The sequence below is a fragment of the Manis javanica genome, chromosome 12, assembly GCF_040802235.1.
Source record: "Manis javanica isolate MJ-LG chromosome 12, MJ_LKY, whole genome shotgun sequence".
Classification (NCBI taxonomy): Eukaryota; Metazoa; Chordata; class Mammalia; order Pholidota; family Manidae; genus Manis; species Manis javanica.
The window spans coordinates 25,871,219-25,894,066 of NC_133167.1; the positions used below are offsets into that span (position 1 = coordinate 25,871,219).

The 22,848-nt window shown below is 40.8% G+C and overlaps 1 protein-coding gene across 5 annotated transcripts in view; it reads left to right on the top strand.

Moving 5' to 3' along the window:
• Window positions 1–22,848, top strand: part of PLEKHM3 (pleckstrin homology domain containing M3) — a 176,574-nt gene that overhangs the window by 30,527 nt on the left and 123,199 nt on the right. For all 5 annotated transcript variants that reach the window (XM_036994995.2, XM_073218216.1, XM_073218218.1 and 2 more), the window contains exon 3: window positions 19,790–20,725. In XM_036994995.2, coding sequence (XP_036850890.2) covers window positions 19,790–20,725 — 936 coding nt within the window. The remainder of the gene's footprint in view (window positions 1–19,789; window positions 20,726–22,848) is intronic.

Consider the following 22,848-nt stretch of genomic DNA (forward strand, 5'->3'; position numbering starts at 1 on the left):
TGAGAGGGATTGCATCAAATTTGTATATTGCTTTCGACAGGATGGCCATTTTGACGATATTAATTCTTCCTAGCCATGAGCATGGGATGAGTTTCCATTTATTAGTGTCCCCTTTAATTTCTCTTAAGAGTGACTTGTAGTTTTCAGAGTATAAGTCTTTCACTTCCTTGGTTAGGTTTATTCCTAGGTATTTTATTCTTTTTGATGCAATGGTGAATGGAATTGTTTTCCTGATTTCTCTTTCTATTGATTCGTTGTTAGTGTATAGGAAAGCTACAGATTTCTGTGTGTTGATTTTGTATCCTGCAACTTTGCTGTATTCCGATATCAGTTCTAGTAGTTTTGGAGTGGAGTCTTTAGGGTTTTTTATGTACAGTATCATATCATCTGCAAATAGTGACAGTTTAACTTCTTCTTTACCAATCTGGATTCCTTGTATTTCTTTGTTTTGTCTGATTGCCGTGGCTAGGACCTCCAGTACTATGTTAAATAACAGTGGGGAGAGTGGGCATCCCTGTCTGGTTCCCGATCTCAGTGGAAATGCTTTCAGCTTCTCGCTGTTCAGTATAATGCTGGCTGTGGGTTTATCATATATGGCCTTTATTATGTTGAGGTACTTGCCCTCTATTCCCATTTTGCTGAGAGTTTTTATCATGAATGGATGTTGAATTTTGTCAAATGCTTTTTCAGCATCTATGGAGATGATCATGTGGTTTTTGTCTTTCTTTTTGTTGATGTGGTGGATGATGTTGATGGATTTTCGAATGTTGTACCATCCTTGCATCCCTGGGATGAACCCCACTTGGTCATGGTGTATGATCCTTTTGATATACTGTTGAATTCTGTTTGCTAATATTTTATTGAGTATTTTTGCATCTACATTCATCAGGGATATTGGTCTGTAATTTTCTTTTTTGGTGGGGTCTTTTCCTGGTTTTGGTATTAGGGTGATGTTGGCTTCATAGAATGAGTTTGGGAGTATTCCCTCTTCTTCTATTTTGTGGAACACTTTAAGGAGAATGGGTATTATGTCTTCTCTGTGTGTCTGATAAAATTCCGAGGTAAATCCGTCCGGCCCCGGGGTTTTGTTCTTGGGTAGTTTTTTGATTACTGTTTCAATTTCTTTGCTTGTAATTGGTTTGTTTAACTTTTGTGTTTCTTCCTTGGTCAGTCTTGGGAGGTTGTATTTTTCTAGGAAGTTGTCCATTTCTTCTAGGTTTTCCAGCTTGTTGGCATATAGGTTTTCATAGTAGTCTTTAATAATTCTTTGTATTTCTGTGGAGTCTGTCGTGATTTTTCCATTCTCATTTCTGATTATGTTGATTTGTGTTGACTCTCTTTTTCTCTTAATAAGTTGGGCTAGAGGCTTATCTATTTTGTTTATTTTCTCAAAGAACCAGCTCTTGGTTTCGTTGATTTTTGCTATTGTTTTATTCTTCTCAATTTTGTTTATTTCTTCTCTGATCTTTATTATGTCCCTCCTTCTGCTGACTTTAGGCCTCATTTGTTCTTCTTTTTCCAGTTTTAATAGTTGTGATGTTAGACTATTCATTTGGGATTGTTCTTCCTTCTTCAAGTGTGCCTGGATTGCTATATACTTTCCTCTTAAGACTGCTTTCGCTGCATCCCACAGAAGTTGGGGCTTAGTGTTGTTGTTGTCATTTGTTTCTATATATTCCTTGATCTCTATTTTGATTTGTTCATTGATCCATCGATTATTTAGTAGCATGTTGTTAAGCCTCCATGTGTTTGTGAGCCTTTTTGTTTTCTTTGTAGAATTTATTTCTACTTTCATACCTTTGTGGTCTGAAAAATTGGTTGGTAGAATTTCAATATTGTGGAATTTACTGAGGCTCTTTTTGTGAGCTAGTATGTGGTCTATTCTGGAGAATGTTCCATGTGCACTTGAGAAGAATGTATATCCTGTTGCTTTTGGATGTAAAGTTCTATAGATGTCTATTAGGTCCATCTGTTCTAGTGTGTTGTTCAGTGCCTGTGTGTCTTTACTTATTTTCTGCCCAGTGGATCTATCCTTTGGGGTGAGTGGTGTGTTGAAGTCTCCTACAATGAATGCATTGCAGTCTATTTCCCTCTTTAGTTCTGTTAGTATTTGCTTCACATATGCTGGTGCTCCTGTATTGGGTGCATATATATTTAGAATGGTTATATCCTCTTGTTGGACTAAGCCCTTTATCATTATGTAGTGGCCTTCTTTATCTCTTGTTACTTTCTTTGTTTTGAAGTCTATTTTGTCTGATATTAGTACTGCAACCCCTGCTTTCTTCTCACTGTTGTTTGCCTGAAATATGTTTTTCCATCCCTTGACTTTTAGTCTATGCTTATCTTTGGGTTTAAGGTGAGTTTCTTGTAAGCAGCATATAGATGGGTCTTGCTTTTTTATCCATTCTATTACTCTATGTCTTTTGATTGGTGCATTAAGTCCATTTACATTTAGGGTGACTATTGAAAGATATGTACTTATTGCCATTGCAGGCTTTAGATTCGTGGTTACCAAAGGTTCAAGGTTAGCTTCTTTAGTATCTTACTGCCTAACTTAGCTCGCTTATTGAGCTGTTATATACACTGTCTGGAGAGTCTTTTCTTCTCTCCCTTCTTATTCCTCCTCCTCCATTCTTCATATGTTGTGTGTTTTGTTCTGTGCTCTTTTTAGGGGTGTTCCCATCTAGAGCAGTCCCTGTAGGATGCCCTGTAGAGGTGGTTTGTGGGAAGCAAATTCCCTCAGCTTTTGCTTGTCTGGGAATTGTTTGATCCCACCATCATATTTAAATGATAGTCGTGCTGGATACAGTATCCTTGGTTCAAGGCCCTTCTGTTTCATTGCATTAAGTATATCATGCCATTCTCTTCTGGCCTGTAGGGTTTCTGTTGAGAAGTCTGATGTTAGCCTGATTGGTTTTCCTTTATAGGTGACCTTTTTCTCTCTAGCTGCCTTTAAAACTCTTTCTTTGTCCTTGATCCTTGCCATTTTAATTATTATGTGTCTTGGTGTTGTCCTCCTTGGATCCTTTCTGTTGGGGGTTCTGTATAATTCCATGGTCTGTTCGATTATTTCCTCCCCCAGTTTGGGGAAGTTTTCAGCAATTATTTCTTCAAAGACACTTTCTATCCCTTTTCCTCTTTCTTCCTCTTCTGGTATCCCTATAATACGAATGTTTTTCCTTTTGTATTGGTCACATATTTCTCTTAGTGTTGTTTCATTCCTGGAGATCCTTTTATCTCTCTCTATGTCAGCTTCTATACGTTCCTGTTCTCTGGCTTCTATTCCTTCAATGGCCTCTTGCATCTTATCCATTCTGCTTATAAATCCTTCCAGGGATTGTTTCACTTCTGTGATCTCTTTCCTGACATCTGTGATCTCCTTCCGGACTTCATCCCACTGCTCTTGCATTTTTCTCTGCATCTCATCCCATTGCTCTTGCATTTTTTTCTGCATCTCTGTCAGCATGTTCATGATTTTTATTTTGAATTCTTTTTCAGGAAGACTAGTTAGGTCTGTCTCCTTCTCAGGTGTTGTCTCTGTGATCTTTGTCTGCCTGTAGTTTTGCCTTTTCATGGTGATAGAGATAGTTTGCAGAGCTGGTACAAGTGACCGCTGGAAGAGCTTCCCTTCTTGTTGTTTTGTAGCCTTTTCCTGGGAGAATAGCGACCTCTAGTGGCTTGTGCTGGGCAGCTGTGCGCAGACAGGGCTTCTGCTTCCTGCCCAGTTGCTTTGGGGTTTATCTCCGCTGTTGCTGTGGGCTTGGCCTGGCTGGGGCTGTTCCTCCAAAATGGTGGAGCCCCGTTGGAGGGGGAGCAGCCAGGAGACTATTTATCTCCGTAAGGGGCCTCTGTGCTCCCTGCTGCCCAGGGGGTTAGAGTGCCCAGAGATCCCCAGATTCCCTGCTTCTGGTCTAAGTGACCTGTCCTGCCCCTTTAAGATTTCCAAAAAGCACTCTCCAAACCAAAACAACAGCAGCAACAATGAGAGAGGGAACAGAAACAAAGAGAAAAAAAAAAAGGAAAAAACAAGCGATTTTTTTTTTTTTTTTTTTTTGTCCTCAGGTGCCGGTCCCAGGCACCCGCTCACTGGTCCTGCTGCCCTGTCTCCCTAGCACCAGGGTCCCTGTCCTTTCAAGGCTTCCAAAAAGCACCCACCCACCGGTCCCGCAGGGAAGGAACGCTCAATATTCTTTGTCCTCAGGCACTGGTCCCATGCACCCGCTCACCAGTCCCGCCGCCCTGCCTCCCTAGCACCGGGGTCCCTGTCCCTTCAAGGCTTCCAAAAAGCACTCGGCAAAAAGAGAGAAAAAAAAGGGGAAAAACGCGCGATTTCTTCCGTCCTCAGGTGCTGGTCTCAGGCACCCACCCACCGGTCCCACAGGGAAAAATGCGGGATATTCTTTGTCCTCAGGTGCCGGTCCCAGGCACCCGCTCACCAGTCCCGCCGCCCTGCCTCCCTAGCACCGGGGTCCCTGTCCCTTTTAGGCTTCCAAAAAGCACTCGCAGAAAAGAGAAAAAAAAAGGGGAAAAACGCGCGATTTCCTCTGCCCTCAAGTGCCGGTCTCAGGCACCCGCCCACCGGTCCCGCAGGGAAAAACGGGGGATATTCTTTGTCCTCAGGCGCCGGTCCCAGCCACCCGCTCACCAGTCCCGCCACCGTGCCTCCCTAGCACTGGGGTCCCCGTCCCTTCAAGGCTTCCAAAAAGCGCTCGCCAAAAAGAGAGAAAAAAAAAAAGGGGAAAAACGCGCGACCTCCTCCGTCCTCAGGCACCGGTCTCAGGCACCCGCCCCCAGGTCTCGCAGGGAGAAATGCGGGATATTCTTTGTCCTCCGGCGCCGTTCCCAGGCACCTCCTCACCGGTCCTGCCACCCTGCCTCCCCAGCAACGGGGGCCCGTCCCTCTAAGGCTTCCAAAAAGCGCTCGCCAAAAAAAAAAAAAAAAAAAAACCGCTCCGGTTTCTCTCCACCCGCCGGGAGCCGGGGGGAGGGGCGCTCGGGTCCCGCCGGGCTGGGGCTTGTATCTTACCCCCTTCACAAGGCGCTGGGTTCTTGCAGGTGTGGATGTGGTCTGGATGTTGTCCTGTGTCCTGTGGTCTCTATTTTAGGAAGATTTTTCTTTGTTATATTTTCATAGCTCTATGTGTTTTTGGGAGGAGATTTCCACTGCTCTACTCACGCCGCCATCTTGGCTCCGCCCAAATCTATCTTTTTAAAATACTTTTTTTCCTTACTTAAATTCATGGCTTGTAATTCCTTGATTTTTCTCCTAGACTCTCACCAGTCCTCTGTAACTTCTTATTGAGGGTGGTGACCATGGGAGTAGAAAGAAAAGGACATTATAGAGGCTAGGACTTGGTAACTGATTAGATATTAGGGGACAAGCAAGTTGCTGTGAACCTTGTGCCTGGCAGAATGAGAACTTTGCCTTGAGCTCACATATACACAGGTGTACTGGCTGATTAGAAATAACCACAGTTGTGTTTTGGTTTCCTAGAGTTCATGTAGATTTTTTTCACTAAGCCATTTGTAACCATGCTGAATCCCTTGTATAGCCCAAGTTGAGAGGTATCGTATTTCTAATTTTATTTTTTCCTAATGTGTTTGGATTATAAATTCAAGAACTAGACCTTCTTTAATCTTTAGGCTCCTCTCTAAAGGAACTTGAGTATATGACAGTCTATGACTACAATTTTTAATTCTCAATTTAAAAGAAAAGCTGATTATTATGTTGAAATATAAGTACTGAGTGGCATTTTGAAAAGTAAACTGTAACAAATGGCCTTGGCAGGTATTGATATAATATTATCTGTCCACCTTTTGATTATCCATGGATACACATCCTGGCAGGAATTAGCAAAGTTAGGCAAATGGCAGGCCAAGTTTCTGACACCTTTTCTTTCTGGCATGCTCTGGAGAACAGGCAAGATAAATCATGTTTTTATTCACCAGGTGAAGGGAACAGGAGAGCAGTGAGTGCCCACTGGCCACCCATTCTCCGGCTGGGTGAGAGGAGTTCTAGATCCATGGCTCATCTCCTTCTCTTGACTGTAATTCTCACAGCACTTGGCGGGGGATTTGCGAGCACCTGGGTGCATATGAGTCCAAATCAGCCAAAATCTTTAAGTCAAGTTTACTTTAAAACTTTTAAAATTAGAGATCCATAATGAAGAAAGGCATGTTGTTTCTCCTGAAGGAATAGCCAAAAGCAGAGGTCAGCAGTGCAGAATCTTGGCTAGAGCTGGAGATTTGGGGTCAGACCAGACCTCTTCCTTGAGCCGCAGACTCACATATCTAGCTGCCCAGTGAACATCTCTGGGAATGTTCCACAGCTCTTCAAACCTGAGTCCCAATCCTGCTGTTCTAAAAATTAATACAGGTAAACAAGAGACTGGGGGCTCCTCAGAAGAAATAAAATTAATTCCAAGAGTTTTCTTTGAATGAGGTCAACTTGACTTTGTGTCTAGTCCTATGGCTCTTAATTATGGGCTGATTTCATGGTCTTGTTTTCTCCAGTTGACTTTTTTTTGCCTGAGCTCATCTGGAGTACCTTAAAGACTTACCAGGAGTGGGTCTTCTCCTTGTCTGCCCCCATCATCCCCTCTCTTTCCTCCTGTGACAACAAGTCCAAGAGTTGTCTTCACTAGGTAGGCCCTCTGCGTCTTCTGCCTCATTTGGTGATCAGTAACTGGGATTTGAGCCTTACTGAAGATAAATGCCACTTTGCATATAAATCAAACCAGGTTCTGGTGGAATAAGGGTATAAAAAATGAAAAATCTGTTTTGCTAACAAGACTGTCAGAAGGAGGCCTTCTGGTCAACAAGGCAGCATATTAATGGAAAACGCTGACTCTTAACCTAGACTGTTAGTTTCAATCATTGCTCCAGTAGTTACTAGCTGTGTAATACAGGGAGGTTTCTTAACCTTTCTGTGCCTTCAATTTTTTTTTTTTGCCATAAAGTATGGGGTAATAGGAGTACTTAACCTCAATACCTTGTGAATATTAAATGGGTTAAAAGATCTAAAGTACGTCTTAGAACCATGTTTGGCACATAGTAAGCATGTAATAAATCTTTTAAGCATTTAATAATATTATTACTATTACTAAATGAACAGGGAACTCATCAGTGAGAATCCAGGTGACACTACCAATCACTCCCAGTTTTCTTTGGCATAGTCTCTTTCATACTAATGGACTCACAGTTAATATTTGTTGAATTGGCCTTCCTGCAGTGCGCTTTCTCATAGCTGTTAACTGGTTTGTTAATGGGATATAAATCACTCACTCCCTCTCTCATACTGATTTGTGATCAGCTGTTTACTGTCTTCCACCCCAGAGTTTAGGGTCACAGAGGAAGGGATTTTTTCTTCCTCATGTTTTATCCTCAGTACCTAATAGAATGATCTGAACATAGTATGTGCTCAAAACTTTTTTTTTTAATGTGCAATGAATGTAATTATGATAAGAATCAGACTATCAATTAAAAACATTAACTTCTTTAGCTGGTTTGTGTTTTTCTAGAAAAAGATCAACACCCACTTTTGGAAGGGCTCACACCATCATCGTGCATTTCATGCCTTGTATGTCCTCTCTGTGAAGCTCTTCAGCATCAGCAAAAAATGCTTTAATCTCAAAGGCTGCCCTGCATTATCCTTGTGATAAGAGAAAATCGAACAGACATAGTTTATAAAGTGGCCTCTAGTGTGGGCAGACTGTTGCCCTGTCCTTAGAGGCATACCCAGACACCATCTCAGAGCTGCAGGTCACACCAGCACATGATGGTTCCCCTTGGCAGAGGAATCTGACTGCTCTTTGGTGAGCACAAAGCCTGGGGGGATCACTGTGGTTCGCCCTTGAGTCTTTCTGAAGTTGGCAATCATTTGAGGTAATTTTGCATCACTCAACTTTTTCCTGATTGCCTGATAGTGTTTCTTTACAGAATATTATTGCTTTGACTTTGAAGATCCTTTCTTTCCAAGGTTCTTGGGATATATGAGAGAAGAATACATCAAACAGATTAACAGACTACTTGTTACTGTCAAAGCCAATATCCAAGCACCCAATGCATTCATCCACAGGGATGAACGAACCCAGGTGGAAAGAGAAGGAAAAACAAAATAACTGCAGCAAATACCTTCTTCACTGTTTAAGTGCTTTAGCGGTATCAGCTTATTTAATTCATATAACACTCCTATGATAGAGGTATTTTTATTGACCCCATTTTAAGGATGAGAAAACTGAGGCACAGAGAGCTTAAGCAACATGCTTGAAGTCTCACAGCTAGTAATGAGTGGATCCTCAATTTGAACCCGGGTAGGTTTCCTCCAGAGTCTGTGCTCTTAACCCCTAAGCAAGAGCTATATCCTTCCAAACTACTTTGGAAGCCAATAGTTCTCAGTTTCCAGAAGCCTCCACTTTGAAATCCTTTTTGACAATCACTTCCTGTGGAGGTAGAATCCTGTGGGAAGTATGTGGAAGATAGACCTGGAGAATGTTTATCAAGCTAAAATGAATCCCTCAGGGAAGCACTGGTTAGGAAAAACTGACACATACCAAAGCAATCTAGCTAAGCAAGGATTATTTCCTGCATTTAATATACTCATTAAAATACATGGACAGTGCAGAGCTGGTCAGAGTTCTTTAGGGGGCCAATGAAACCATAAAAGGAAGGTGGTAACTTTGTCTTTCACACTCTTGCATGTTAACCATACAGAAGAGCTTAAGTGAACTGAACCCCATGTATTTGTAACCATGGAAAGAGGGCTTAAGGGTTTTGCCCCATCTTTAGCTGCCTTTTTCACTTAGAAGTCTGTGAATGCATTCTAGAGATTTCATTGCCCCAGGCAGAGGCAGATGTAGGACAGACTTCTTTTTTTTAAATTTTATTAAGGTATCATTGATACATACTCTTATGAAGGTTTCACATGGAAAAACAATGTGGTTACTACATTTACCCATATTATCAAGTCCCCACCCATACCCCAATGCAGTCACTGTAGGACAGACTTCTTAAGATGGAATATTGCCTGTGCCAAGTAGATGAAGGGTAGTGCCATGGACCTACTAGGTCGGTGGAATATGGCTTGACTCCAGCCTAGTTAAGACAACCTGCATTGTCTGAGGATGGGATAGTCATGTCAAAAGGGTGAGATCATAACTGATGGGAAGGAATAGATAAGGCAAGATGGCAAGAGGCAGTTCTTTTTTTTTTAGCTTTATTGAAGTACAATTCACAAAATTGTAAGATATTTAAAGTGTACCTCATGATGATCTGTTACGCATGTACACTGCTCCCATCTTACTAATTAGTATATCCGTCACCTCACATCAGAGGCAGTTATTTCTAAAAGACCTCAAGGTAGGTAGTGGACACCAAAGCGTCTTCACGGTCAGCTCCTCTTCTTACTGCCATTGCAGTGTCTGCCGTGCCCTGGGCAGCTGTAGTGAGGTGTGACTGGGGAACTATGGGAACTAGATGGGGGAGGTCCCTGATCCCACCACCAGAATGGCTAACTTATAGTCAGTTCTATACAGACATGCTCTTGATTGTTCTTACCCCTTTATCCCTTTGCCTCACTGTCATCCTGTTCCTGTTCACTAAATAACAATGGAGCCATAGGCATCAGGGAATTTCCCACAGGATAAAGGCAAGGTCCTAATATAATAGAATTGTAATTCAAATAAAAACATACATTAAGGTAAGAACATAAAAAAATCGTATGAATATGTGTACACTAGATATATTATCAATATGAAAAATATGCTATACACACACACACACACACACACACTTACACCTATAAGTGCATACATGTAGCAGAGAAAGGTGAGGCTATGTGGAAAGAACACTCAACTAGAACACAGAAGTGTCTTATCCCAACTCTACTCCTAAGTCAGCATGTAGGTTTGGAAAAAATCACTTTTCTATTGCCTTTGGTTTATAAACCTAGTGAAGCAGGTTAAATTATCTTTAAGATTCTTACCAACTCTAAAATATATCATTCTAGGATATATTTGAACTGACCTTCGCTCAAGGTTATATTGGAGTGAATTACTATAGTCGGGTTGGTAATGAAAGGTCATGTTGGCAATAAAGGTATGGTTGAAATTACTTAACCCAGAAAGATTTCTGTGTGCCTTATAACTCTGCTTCTGGATGAACTGCTGTGGTTGCACATTTTAAAATAAATTTAAAAGACAGCCTTTGCGTTAGCCATGGAGCTCTGAAACTCAACAGACTGCCAGAATCTGACTTATTTTTCCTTCCCTGACTGTGTTCACATTTTCATCTGCTTGTCAAGGGCAGTGGTCAACTGGGCTTTTATTTCAGTCAGTTTCACTCGCTGGTGACCTGGTACCATTCCTGTGTCTGTATTTTCTTGTTCTAAGTACTTTAGGAGGAGGGCTCAAGCAGAGATTTTCTTTAGAGCTGGAAAAACCATGGCAGTATGGTTTCTTTATCCTGAGTTTTATGTTACTCTGTTTTGATTCCCTTTTTCCCCATCTTTCACTTAAAAAAAAAGGAACCAGATTTGGGACTTAACACTAAAATGACTGCTTTTTGAATTATGATGTTTCTCAAAAGCCCTGGAGCCAGTAGAGGTGGGAATATTCCTGCAGGTTTAGAACAAGTGAGGTTACCGGGACATGGTGTCTTGCTGAATTTATGATTCACTCTTCAGCAAGATTAGTCAGTACAAAGAAGTTGCTAAAATAGGTCACAGAAAGTTGATTTTATATAGTTGTATAATTTCCACTGGTTACATTATTGAATGTCGGCCCATGGCAGCTATTCGGAAACCCAATATGCCTCAGTGAGAGCCTGCATTCCAGCTCCTAACATTTCTATACGGGAACTCTGAAAATAAAAGTGCCTGACATTTTTTGTGGTTGCTCTGTAAAAATGTTTTATCTTTCTTGGCTAAGGAGAACTATAGTTACTAATTTTACAAACTGCTAGAGTTACCTTCTTAAAACAAATCTTTTCATCCTACTCTGTTCTCAAAAATGAATCGTCATTCCCCATTCTTTACAAAATCAAGCATAACTTTTATAAAGCATCCAGTTATCTTCCCAACCTTACCGCCTGCACCTTCTGTCACCCCATCTGTGTGCCGTTTTTGAATGTGTCATGTTCTTTCAATCTCCTGGGCCTTTGCTCATGTTGTCTGTTCATCCTAGAATACCTTTGCTGCCCTTCTCACTTTTTAAGATCCTCCATTATCTTTCAAGGACCAATTCAAATGCCGCATCCTCCTTGAGACCTTTCCATATTTTTCCTCAATTAAACATCTTTTTGTTTTCTTTCATTTTGTGTTTTCATGTCTTCTTTCTTGTTATGTTTTCACTGCACATTTTATTCTGCTGTGCATTATACATAATTACTTGTATATCCATCTCCCACACTAGATTGAAAGTTTTTTGACAGTATGAACCACACCGTAGAAAACTTTGTATTGTACCAAGTATGAACACATACAAGGTGTTTGGTTGAATTTTATGTGTTGATGCTTGGAAAATCAGGACAGTACAGCTTTTTCTCCCTCAAATGGAAAAGGCCTCTTTTTCCTTTTTCTTTATCTATAGCTTGAGTCAAGTGGAGTGAAATTTGTTATTCTTAACACTGTTAATAAGAGGTGTCATTTAATGAGGATTAACTTTATGCCCAATTTTGTGCTAAGACTGTTCACCCATGATCTTATTTAATGTTCATAATAGTTTAATATGATAGATGATATTGTTCTGATTTTACAAATGTGGGTAGTGAGCCTTAGAGAAGTTGATCTCTTCTCTACATACAAAGCCATACAGCTAGTTTGTGGTGGGGCCAGGATTCCAAGTCAGGTCTGACACTGGAAGCCACACATAACCACTCAATAATACTGCCTCTCTACCCTGAGGAAGTTTAGGACTCATTCCCTCCACCACAAACAAAACACAGTGTGATCTAGATTGAAAGTCTGGAGGTTGGAATTTCACTCTCAACTTGCACACTTCGTGATATAACCTTGGCCAAGTCATTTCGCTTTGTGGAATCTCTTTCCAAATCTGTTAACTCTGTTAGGATGTTTTCAGAGCAAGTAACAACATATTCAACTAAAAATGGCATAAACAGCAAGGCCATTTATCCTCTTATTTTTTTCATCTCTAACAAGTAGATATTGGGCACTTAGTGAATGTCAAGTGCTAATGTACGTTATAAACACTTAGGAAGTCTGGGTATAGGTAGTCCCACGGTCATCGGGACAGGCACTTTTCATCTCTTTGCTCTGCTATCCTCAATATATTGGTGATGTCTCTTCTCTCCACTTACTGGGACAAGATGGCTCTAGCAGTCCCAAAGACCATGTTCTTAAATATCGATAGTCAGGGTTAGGAAGGGAAAGCAGGGTATCTCTTCTGGGTCACTTCCCCAGAGGCCCTCCAATGGCACCCCCTCTGTAGCCAGAACTGGGTCACATGCCGAACCCTAAAGCAATCTCTGGCAAAGAAAAATAGAATTATCATGATTGGATTAAAAAAGATCATGATTCTTTCTATGGGACAGGGGACAGGCCACCATATGTGAACAAAATTAGTAAAAATTTTAGTAAAGAACAGGGAGAACTAGTTAAGGGGGTAGGCAACTGACAGGTTCTACCTCAGCTGAGTTAACAAGATTTCTAGTCTTTTCTGACTCTAAGAGTTTGTGATTCTGTGTGTTACCCAAAGATACAGTAATGAAAGGCCATTTATCTTAAAATCTACTGGCTTACGTTTGGGAGATTCTTTTCTATTTAATTCTCCTATTATTTAGAAAAACTGTGAAATATTCAGGATGGCAGAATGAGCATAGTTTGAAAATTGATATTTGGGATTGTTTTCTGGGTCAAAAAGTTCTTTAAAGACTAATGATTATCCTTGTTACAGAAGGCAGAAAGCCTCTGCATTTAAAAAACTTGAGTCTGTGATCTCCTAGTTGGGTGCACATCTGAGAAGTGAGGTTGACCAGGACTATACTGACTTATGCTTTATCGCTGCTGCCCACAGCAAAGACCTTAAATGGAAAAGATCTGTAAGTTGGTGTGTCTAGCTTACATGCAGCCAGATACGATACAGGTCTATTTCTACTAGAGCCTACACAGATAATATGTCTTTTTCCCTGGGTTTATTATAAAAAGAGAACAAATGGGCTTTTCTCTTTTACCCACAAATAAAGGTCTCCAAAGTAGCTCACAGAAAAGATGTCATTGAGCCTAGTTCATTTCTACCAGAATAAGTTTATTAACAAGTATTGGTGAGCGCTGCTAGCCAGCACTGCACAAGGGCCTGTGGAGCATATTTCAGTTGTATAAGACAGAGCCCCTCTTTTGTTCTTAGAGCATTATTCTCTTCATGTTCTTTGCTATGGATGTTTGTGGCAGTGTCATGATTAAGCAAAAAAAATAAATTCTGTTAACTTCACTTCTGTCTTGTGCCTCTAATGAGAAAAAGGCCTAAAAATTATTTACAGTTTTTTCTAGTTTCTGACCTAACACAGTTGGCTACTGTAATATGAAACAAACAGACTTAGAAAATTGTGTTTTGTTAACCAAGAATGTAAAGAAAAGAGAGATGTTTGTGATCTAGAATGTCCAAGAAGTGTTCATTGAGTAAAGGATGTTTCATCCAAGGCTTGAGGGTTGAACACAAAGCCAGGGCTGAACACAGCATGTGTGTGAGGTGGCTGGGAGGCTAAGCTGGAACACGGCTGCATTTGGGAGGGCAGTGAACTGAAGTTATGGAGGACCTTCAAAGCCGGACAAGGGGACATAATGTGATGTGTTTGGCAAGAAGCACTTGAAAATTACTTGAAAGTCAAAATTAAAAGGGCGTTTTACAGGAAGTCTGGAAATTGTCAGGGTTGAGGAGTAGCAGCGTTTGTGTCCATGTAAAGGGACATCTATTAGACTAACACTTTTGGCTTCTCTCCCTTTGCATACTCCACCCCGGGGAGGAATGACTTATGGGAAATTTAGGAGAGGAGCAAGGAGTATGTAACTCACAGGAAGCCCTCATTTTGGTCTAGTCCTCCAGACCTGCTCCTCCGTCTATCAGCCTTTCATGGGCTGTGCCCCGGGAGGGGAAGCCTGGGGTGATCAGTGCCCTGGGGTGATCAGTGCTACTTGTGACTCAGAGGTAACTCTGTATAATCCTGGAGTTCTACTTTTTTAGGAGGACCCCTAAGCTTCCTTTAAGATGATAAAACTGGGACTCATATTAAGTAATTTGCCCACAGTTAATACAGCCAGTTAGGGCAGAATTATGATTGAAACTTGGGCCACTTGGCTCTGGCACCTATGGCCCTAACCACTGTGCTCGATAGTACTTGTACAGGATGTGGGTCAGTGTAATACTGAAGTGTAGCCAAGCATGTCATATGTAAAGGAGCTCACTACAGTGCACAAAGAATGAGACAATGGAATTAGGTGTTTGGGGAGAGTAAAGAAGATATGAAGAAATTATTTTATAGTTTGTTTGGCATCCATTGAAATGAATAGAAAATGAATTGTCAGAATTAAAGATATGATAGAAGTTGAACAACCAATCTATATTTGATTGGTGCTATGGTCTGAATATGTGTGACCTCCCACCAAATTCATATGTTTAACTCCTAACCCCTAAAGTGACAGTATTAGGAGGTGGGACATTATTATTAGGGTGGGCCCTCATGAATGGGACTAGTGGTCTTAAAAAGATGCCCCACAAAGGAAAGGTAAACTTCACTGCACTGCTCAGGCAGTCCAAATTTTCTTGGTAAACTAGATTATCTAAATGTTTTATTTATTGTGATCTGGGATATGGTAGTTTTCAAAAAGATAAAATTGCATAAAGTAACCAAAATAAAAGCACATAATGGGTCAGTAATTATGTATGCTAATATATGTGAACAGTGAACACACCTGTATATAAAATATATACATATATATGTAATATAAAATATATTATTACTGCAGATATATAATGTCTAAAGGCTTCATATCAAATGGTACAGTCTGGGCAGAAGGACTATGGTGCTGGGATGTGGAGGCAGAAACTTTTTTTTGCTTTTTATATTTCTTACTGATGTTTTAGAAAAATTTTATTATATAATTTAGTACATATTTCATGAATGTGAAGTAGTATCTGCAGTATGAATCATCACAGTGGTATAGCCATAGAGCTGTGGGGGTTCGGAGGAGGACTTCATTTTCTACTAGAGGGTATGTAAAAAGTTTGCAGGAATAGGTGAGTTTTTGTACTCTCTCTCCTATCTGAGCAAAACATGCACAAGCAGGGGTGAAGGGAGGTCTAGGTAGGGGATCAGTGAGAAAATGTATGAATACTGGGAGGAGTGAGTAATAGAAGCAACATCAGGTCACCTGGCTGGAATATGGGAGAGTAGAAAAGAGTGGCTGCTTTGTGTGAAAGGTCCCTGGGGACGTTTATAATGGAGGGATCAGGCTGTATCTGTTGTACCCCCTAATTAATCTTAATATCCCTAGAAGTAGGACAAGCACTGTGACATATTCTTTTTTTTTTATTAAGGTATCATTGATGTGCAATCTTAGGAAGGTTTCATATGAGCAACCTGGTGGTTACTACATTCACCCATATTATTGAGTTTCCCCCACACCCCATTGCAATCACTGTCCATCAGCGCAGTAAGATGCCAGAGTCACTACTTGCTGTGACATGTTCTTGCAAAAAAAAAAATCTAACTGAACCTTAAGATCTAAATAGCAGTTGACAAAAAATATGGGAAACAGAGAAACATTTATACAAGACCATAAGGATACATTCACCTAAATCTAGAATGTGAGAAATTCTACAGGATGAATGAACTATCATCATTTATTAAAGATGAGAAATTATCTTCAATAACTACATGGCATGAAAAGAAAAGAGAAAGAGGGAACTATTATAGATTCAAAGAGATGCAAAAGATGTATCAACCACATCAATATGTGAACCTAATTTGAACAAACTATCTGTATAAAGAAATTTTCTGAGACAGCTGGGAAAATTAGACACCGATAAGGTGTTAGATAAGGAATTCTATTGTTGCATATGAAAGTGGTATCTTTCATATTATAAATATACATACATATATATATATTATGAAAATTTTATCTGCTGGGTTAGAAATATACCCTGAAGTATTTACAGAAGAAATGATAAAATGTCTGCAGTTTGCTTTCAAATATTTCAACAAGAACAATAAATAACAAGAATTGGAGGGGGTGAAGATATGAAGCAAGAATAGCAGAGACTTGATTTTTGAAGCTGAGGGATGAGCCATGGGTGTTCATTTTACTCTTCTACATGCTTTTGTTCTATAATCTATAATAGTTCCCTCTTTCTCTTTTCTTTTCATGCCATGTAGTGTGTTTTAAGGCCAAGAAGGAGTTTGAACTTTATTGTGTAGTGCCAGAAAACTTGTGAAGGGTTTTGGGCTCAGGAGGGGGTATGGGAAGGGCCAGAAAGCTTAATCTGGTAACAGTGTGTGAAATGGCCAGGAAGGAGGACTAGAGGTGGGAGCCTTTTTAAGACCTTGTCTTGGTGTTAAAAGTACAAGTTTCCAATTATAAATAAGCCATAGTCTGTAATGTACAGCATGGTGACTATAGCTAATAATGCTGTATTACATATTTGAGAGTTTCTAAGAGTAAATCTTAAAATTTCTTATCACAAGAAGAACATTTTTAGTAACTACATATGGTGGTAGGTGTTAACTAGACTTACTATGATCATTTCACAATATATACAAATTTCAAATCATTACATTGTACACCTGAAACTACAGTGTTATATGTCAGTTATACCTTAGTTGAAAAAAAAAAAAAGACCTTGATTAAGGTGGTGGACGTTAGAATGGAAACGTTTTTGAGATCAGGTAGAGGAAGTAAATTCAAAAGAGGAACCCTGGTGGGTTGGCAGTACAGAATTGAATCAAGTACATGATGGGGAAACTTCCATTCTTCCTCTTCAGTCAGTAGCAATGATTGTCCTTAAGCCACTGCACTGGCACCGTAGGGTAGGACGACGGGAGAGGGAGAAGGGATCTTCATTTAGGAGGGACTGAACCAGCCCAGGTGGAAAATGGATTAACAAAGAGTTCTGTAGGGTTTTTTCCCCCCTTCTTTTTCACAAGAAATTACCCTTTTGTGGTTTCAGTATGACATTTATAGACAACAGTGATTCATTTTGATCATCTTTCCTGTTTTATTGGGGGAAAGAGTGATAATCTTTGTCTATGGCCCCATCTGAATTATTTATGATAATTGTTAAGACAGACACTCTATTATTCATTTGTGAAACTGGACACTTTACAATGTGTGTGGTGTTAATTAAATAAGTTGGAATGATACAGTCTGGCAAAACAAAAGTTAAACTATAGTAAGTTAATGAAAACTTAGATGTAAATAGCTTCTGATTTATCAATAGCAAAAACATTAAAAATAAACCTCAGATTCAGTAGAAAGTAGCAGTTAGAGATTAAAGAGAAATGGTAGTTTTCCAGCCCTGTACAATCAAACGTCACTAGTACTTCAAAATTATACACCACCCAGAGAATAGGTTCCTGATCACTTTTGCCCTCTTCCTCTTGATTCTTCTTTTTCAAGAAATTAACACTCCAAACTGCAGTATGGGCTATTTCCTATGAGTAAAGCCCATTTTTTCTGTCTCAATTTAACATATGTATTTAGAGATGGCTGAGCTGGGATAGAGAAAAAATACTGAAACATGATGTGTTCTTTACCCTTACTCTGCATCAAGGTGTGAGGGAACTTTTGGGACTGCCTAACACGACTTGTACTTCCATCCACCCAGGCTGGCATCTACCACCACAGCTTGGATAGTCCGAAAGAAGTGACAGTTTAGTTTTGCTGTTGGCCTCAGCGCAATTAAAGTAGAATTTCTAATTCATGGTAGCTGTTATAAAAAGCTTACAGGGAGGAAAGAAAAGAAGAGATTCCTAGCTAAAAGCAAAAGAGGTAGTTTTTATTTTATTAAGGGATGCATAACAGAGCCGCTGGGTCACAGGAGAGATGGGATGGAGGGACACACGGTTCCGAGTCTTATTATGGAAAAGGTTGAACTACCATCAGTGCTTGATGGAAATGAGAGGGGTGAGGTGGGAGCATGTCTCTAACAGCACTACCTCCCTTATTGCATTATCAGAAAAGAAAGATAACCTGAGAATAGGCATCCATTATCTCTCCCTACAAAGGGATTAGTGTGGGTTGCAAGAAATTAATGGCTTTTGAGTTATCGCAGAAATACTAATGAATGTCAGGATGGGAGATGTAAAGCAGGTAAAACTGGCTTTTCTCAGTCTCATTTCTCTCCTTTTTTTTTCCGTTAGCTATTTTAAGATCTAGATCTGTGTTACTCTTTTTCGTCAGCCAGTATCAGATATCATACCCTTTGGGAGTATGATTTGTCTTCTTTAGGGAGTGATTCAATTAGTTTATGACCATCTTCAATGTGTGTCAGCAAACAGACTTAGAAACATCTCAGAAATAAGATCTCCACCAGGGAGGAATGCTCCCTTTTCCATGGACGTCATTCTCATGCTTGCTACAAGCATCAGAAGTCTTCCAAGGGACAGTCCCCTTCTATTAAAGTACTAAACTTGTATATATTGCAGGTAACCATTGATTAAAGATGGCATAACCAGATAAACCTGTGAAACAGAGGGGAAGAGAAGGGAATTATACTTACATATGTCAGGCACTGTGCTAGGAGCTTTGTTTTTGATTCACCAAGCACTGTTTAAGTACCAGGCGTTTCACCATGTGCTGTGACATAAGAACAAAAAAACAGATCTCACCCCTGTCCTCAGGGGAGTTTATAGTCCAGCAGGGAGGACACACTTTTTAAAGAAACTTCATAATTTATTTTATTTGCTTAGATATTCAAATAAACTATTATAATACAGCCTGATAAGAGCCCATCAAAGAGGAAAGTCGTAGTAGGACTACCTGATACTGACCCAGTGATATGTGTGTGTGCAGACAGGGGGTAGGGGCTGAGGGAGTGGGGACCAGCTCTCTTTCTGAACGAGAGGCTAGCTGAGTGAAGGGTAGTGTGGCAGCTCTTGGAAGTGGTGGAAGGAGCATTGCAAGTAGCAGGAGCAGCATCAGCACCTACGTACAGCCAGGCTCAGGGGGACAGATTGCTCTCTAAGCAGAGGCCTAAAACATGGTTGAGTCAAGTATGGAGGACTGGCCACAGGACAGAAGATTCACGAACGGGCCCTGAAGACTAATGGGGATGCCTGAAAACAGGAGTCTGTGCAAACAGCAGGCTTCTTGCTCTGCCCTTCCCAGTCGCCCTTCCTGGCCTTGCCAACTTAAAGAAAGGCCAGAGTATAGCAAGAGGAACATTCTCTCTTGTGTATTTGGTCCTCTGTAGAACGTTAAGTAGAAAACAAGAAATCCTGGCAAAGTGCAATTGTTTTGTGGGCCCATGGGCATAGTCATGTTATTGCAGTATTTCTGTTTTCCACCCAGACCTTTGCTTGTCACACTGACGCTGTAAACTATTCCCCTGCCCCCAGTACTTACTCTTGCACTCATAATTCCACCCTAGTTAAGTTTTTTAAACCCGAAAAATTTCCACAATTACATCCTGTCAATTAGGTGCTGTCTTGGAATTTTACAACTTCCACTATGTTCAGTTTGAACCCTGATCTGTTTGGTTTCTTGCACCTACCTTTTCATCTCATTGAATTCATTCATATTAATGAATTCATACATTGCCTCTTTTTTTTTCTTTCTTTCTAGAACACAAGCAGGCATTCCCAAACATCCTGAAGAAGGGTTACCTGGAGGTGAGGAAGGACCACGACAATTACTGGCAAAGCTGTTATGCAGAACTCTCCCCGTACAGCTTACACTTCTACAGCCTTGACAGCAGCGGGAATCAAAACCTCTATGCCACATACCAGCTTGCACACTTTCAGAGCATATCTGTTTTGGGGAACCTGGAGGCCAGACTTGTGGATACCGTTCTGTATGACAACACCCAGCTACAGCTAAAGGCAGAGTCACCGTGGGAGGCTTTGGACTGGGGGCAGAAGCTTTGGGAGGTCGTGCATGCTGCTGTTCCTGGCTATGTGAGACGGCAGGATGAGCTGGCAGACTCCCCAGGGCTCAGCCATCATGTCACCTGTACTCAGAATCATTGTTTACAGAAGAAATCCAGTGAGCTGCTCACACCATCCCCTGTCTCGGAGAGCCCCAAACAGTACCAAAACATCCTCAAGTCAGGGACACTCTACAGGCTAACTGTCCAAAACAACTGGAAGGCATTTACCTTTGTGTTGAGCAGGGCCTACCTTATGGCTTTTCAGCCTGGCAAGCTAGATGAGGATCCCCTGCTCAGCTACAATGTGGATGTATGTCTGGCTGTCCAGATGGACAACCTGGATGACTGTGACTCTTGTTTTCAAGTTATTTTCCCCCAAGATGTCCTCCGCCTCCGTGCTGAGACCCGGCAGAGGGCTCAGGAGTGGATGGAGGCTCTGAAAACAGCTGCCAATGTAGCGAGGAGCTCAGAACAAAACCTGCAAGTCACACTGAGGAGCAAACCCATGGATCAGATGGGTGGGCATGAGCTCAGGAAGAACAAACGTCAGTCTGTGACCACCAGCTTCCTCAGCATTCTGACAACTTTATCTTTGGAACGAGGACTCACTGCTCAGAGTTTCAAGTGTGCAGGTATGAAACAGATTTTTAGCTTAAAGCTTATTAAAGAACAGTCCTGAATCCCACAGTTGGAATTCACTTTAAAAATCCCCCAACAGGCCAGTCATAGCTACATCTTATTTAAAAAGCATCTCTCCTTCAAGGAATTTACTGTATTAAAACATTTGTCTATCTTCATACCATGCTGGTGAAGTCAGTGGAGGCAGATATGATATACCCACTGAATCAAAATGACTTGGTGGGAGCATGACCAGACTAGAATTTAGGCTTCTTGAGTCAGCTGTGATTCCGTTTCCTCTGCCTTCTTAACTAAAGGTCACTGGGAATGTGATTGTCACAGTGTGCCTATAAGAGACATTTGGGCCCAAAGCTGACTACAGACAGTCCTTAGGCAAGGAAGATGCCCACAGTCAGTAACTGTCATTGATCTGACCTTGTCAAATCCTGTTAAGGTAGAATCTAGAAAGCCAGCCTTGACAGAGAATCTGGAGGTGGCTAAGAGCAGGGTAGATGATGATTCAGCTGATGACTTCTGAGTCACCACTGGCTTGTGCTTCATCCTGGGAACTGCTGTGGACCAGTGAGACACAGAGAAGTTCAAGGCCAATCATCTGTTCCTCCTTAAAACCCTATTACTGCCCTTCCTCCCTACTTTCCATCCCTCTAACCCTCCCCAAAGCGGTAATGTAGAAAGAAAAACCCTCTAAACCAAATCTGTATATCTACTATAAACTAAATCAAATTGTTTCCCTTTCCCTTGTGTCAAGAAGTTTACCATGGAGGTAGCTTTAATTGGAAGCCTGATTTTGAAGAAGTTAATTCAACTATATCAGACTTAAGTATGTTTTAAAAATGAACAGGAATTTAGTCACCATTTTTAATTTTGTGCCTGTTCCTGCACTGAAAAGCCAAATAGTGATGGAACAATGGAATTTTGAATTTAGGTTAGTTGTGATGATGGCCTTTCCTATTGAAAAATAATCTATCTAATAGGGAGATTTCTGTTTTGTCCAGAGGGCCTCAGTAACTGAGAAGTAGAACTTGCAGGGTTGGGTAGAAGAGACCAGAAATACTGAGCCCGTACAGAAGCCATACTGTGTGATGTGTGCATGTATCTGCAGGCATGAATGACCTTGTGTTAAGCTACTTCTGGAAAATGGTTTTGAAATAAGAAGACAATGGTTTTAACACAGTTTTTAGAAATTATTAACATTTCTGTGTCTTATTATACTACTGCATGTATTATATTTCAGAGTTCAGCCATTCACCTGTCATTTATTAAGTGCTTACTCTGCATACATTCTGGAATTATGGTGCACTTCTGTGGCTTAGATTGCTGATAGGGTCAACAAGTCTGTAGTGTTACTGTGTTATAGCTCAGCTAGTTCTCAATGTAGAGATAAGAGTAGCTGAATCAGGAAGCTTTCTAGTAAAAGAGGGAAGAAAAGCCTCAGGGATTACACAAGGATTGTCACCTAGTTGACCCCTAATTTACCTTCCTCTCTTAAGGTTACTTCCTGATGGAGTGTGCACTGCTAGCGTTCTGTGCTGCACTAATAGCATTTCTAGTTCTCAGACGAAGGGGAAGTACAGGTAGAGGGTACCATTCAGCAGGTCCACTGAATCTAACAGAGAAATGAAAACAGGAAAAACACAAAGAAAGGTGGGTAGAAGAGGCAGGGAGAAAGAAGCTAAGTAGAGAAGAGCAGGAGAAGGATTACCTTATGGGCAGGGATAGACATTTTTGGCAGCTGCTTTCGGTTCCATGTTTTAGGGCACCTTCCTTTGCTGTCAAAATTTGCTCACTCGATTTGGCTGGTTGAGAATAGGTGGGTGGGTAGGAATATGGAATCCAGGAGATAGGAGTAATGTAGTCTAAAACTCATTTGCTCTGCCTAGCTTTTATCTTCATGCTCTGGTGTAGAGTTCTAATGGGGCATAGGTAAGTTTCTAATTTGGGGCTGGAGAATTCAACCCTAATTTGCATAGTGTGGCCAGTTCCAAAGTAGATGTTTTTTTTACCTCATTTCAGTGCCCCCTCTTCTATCGGAAAATGCCTCATTCAGTAGCTATTTGAAATCTCGGTTTTAGAGGGCTGCATTTCATTTTCCTTAATTACCCATGCATGGAATACA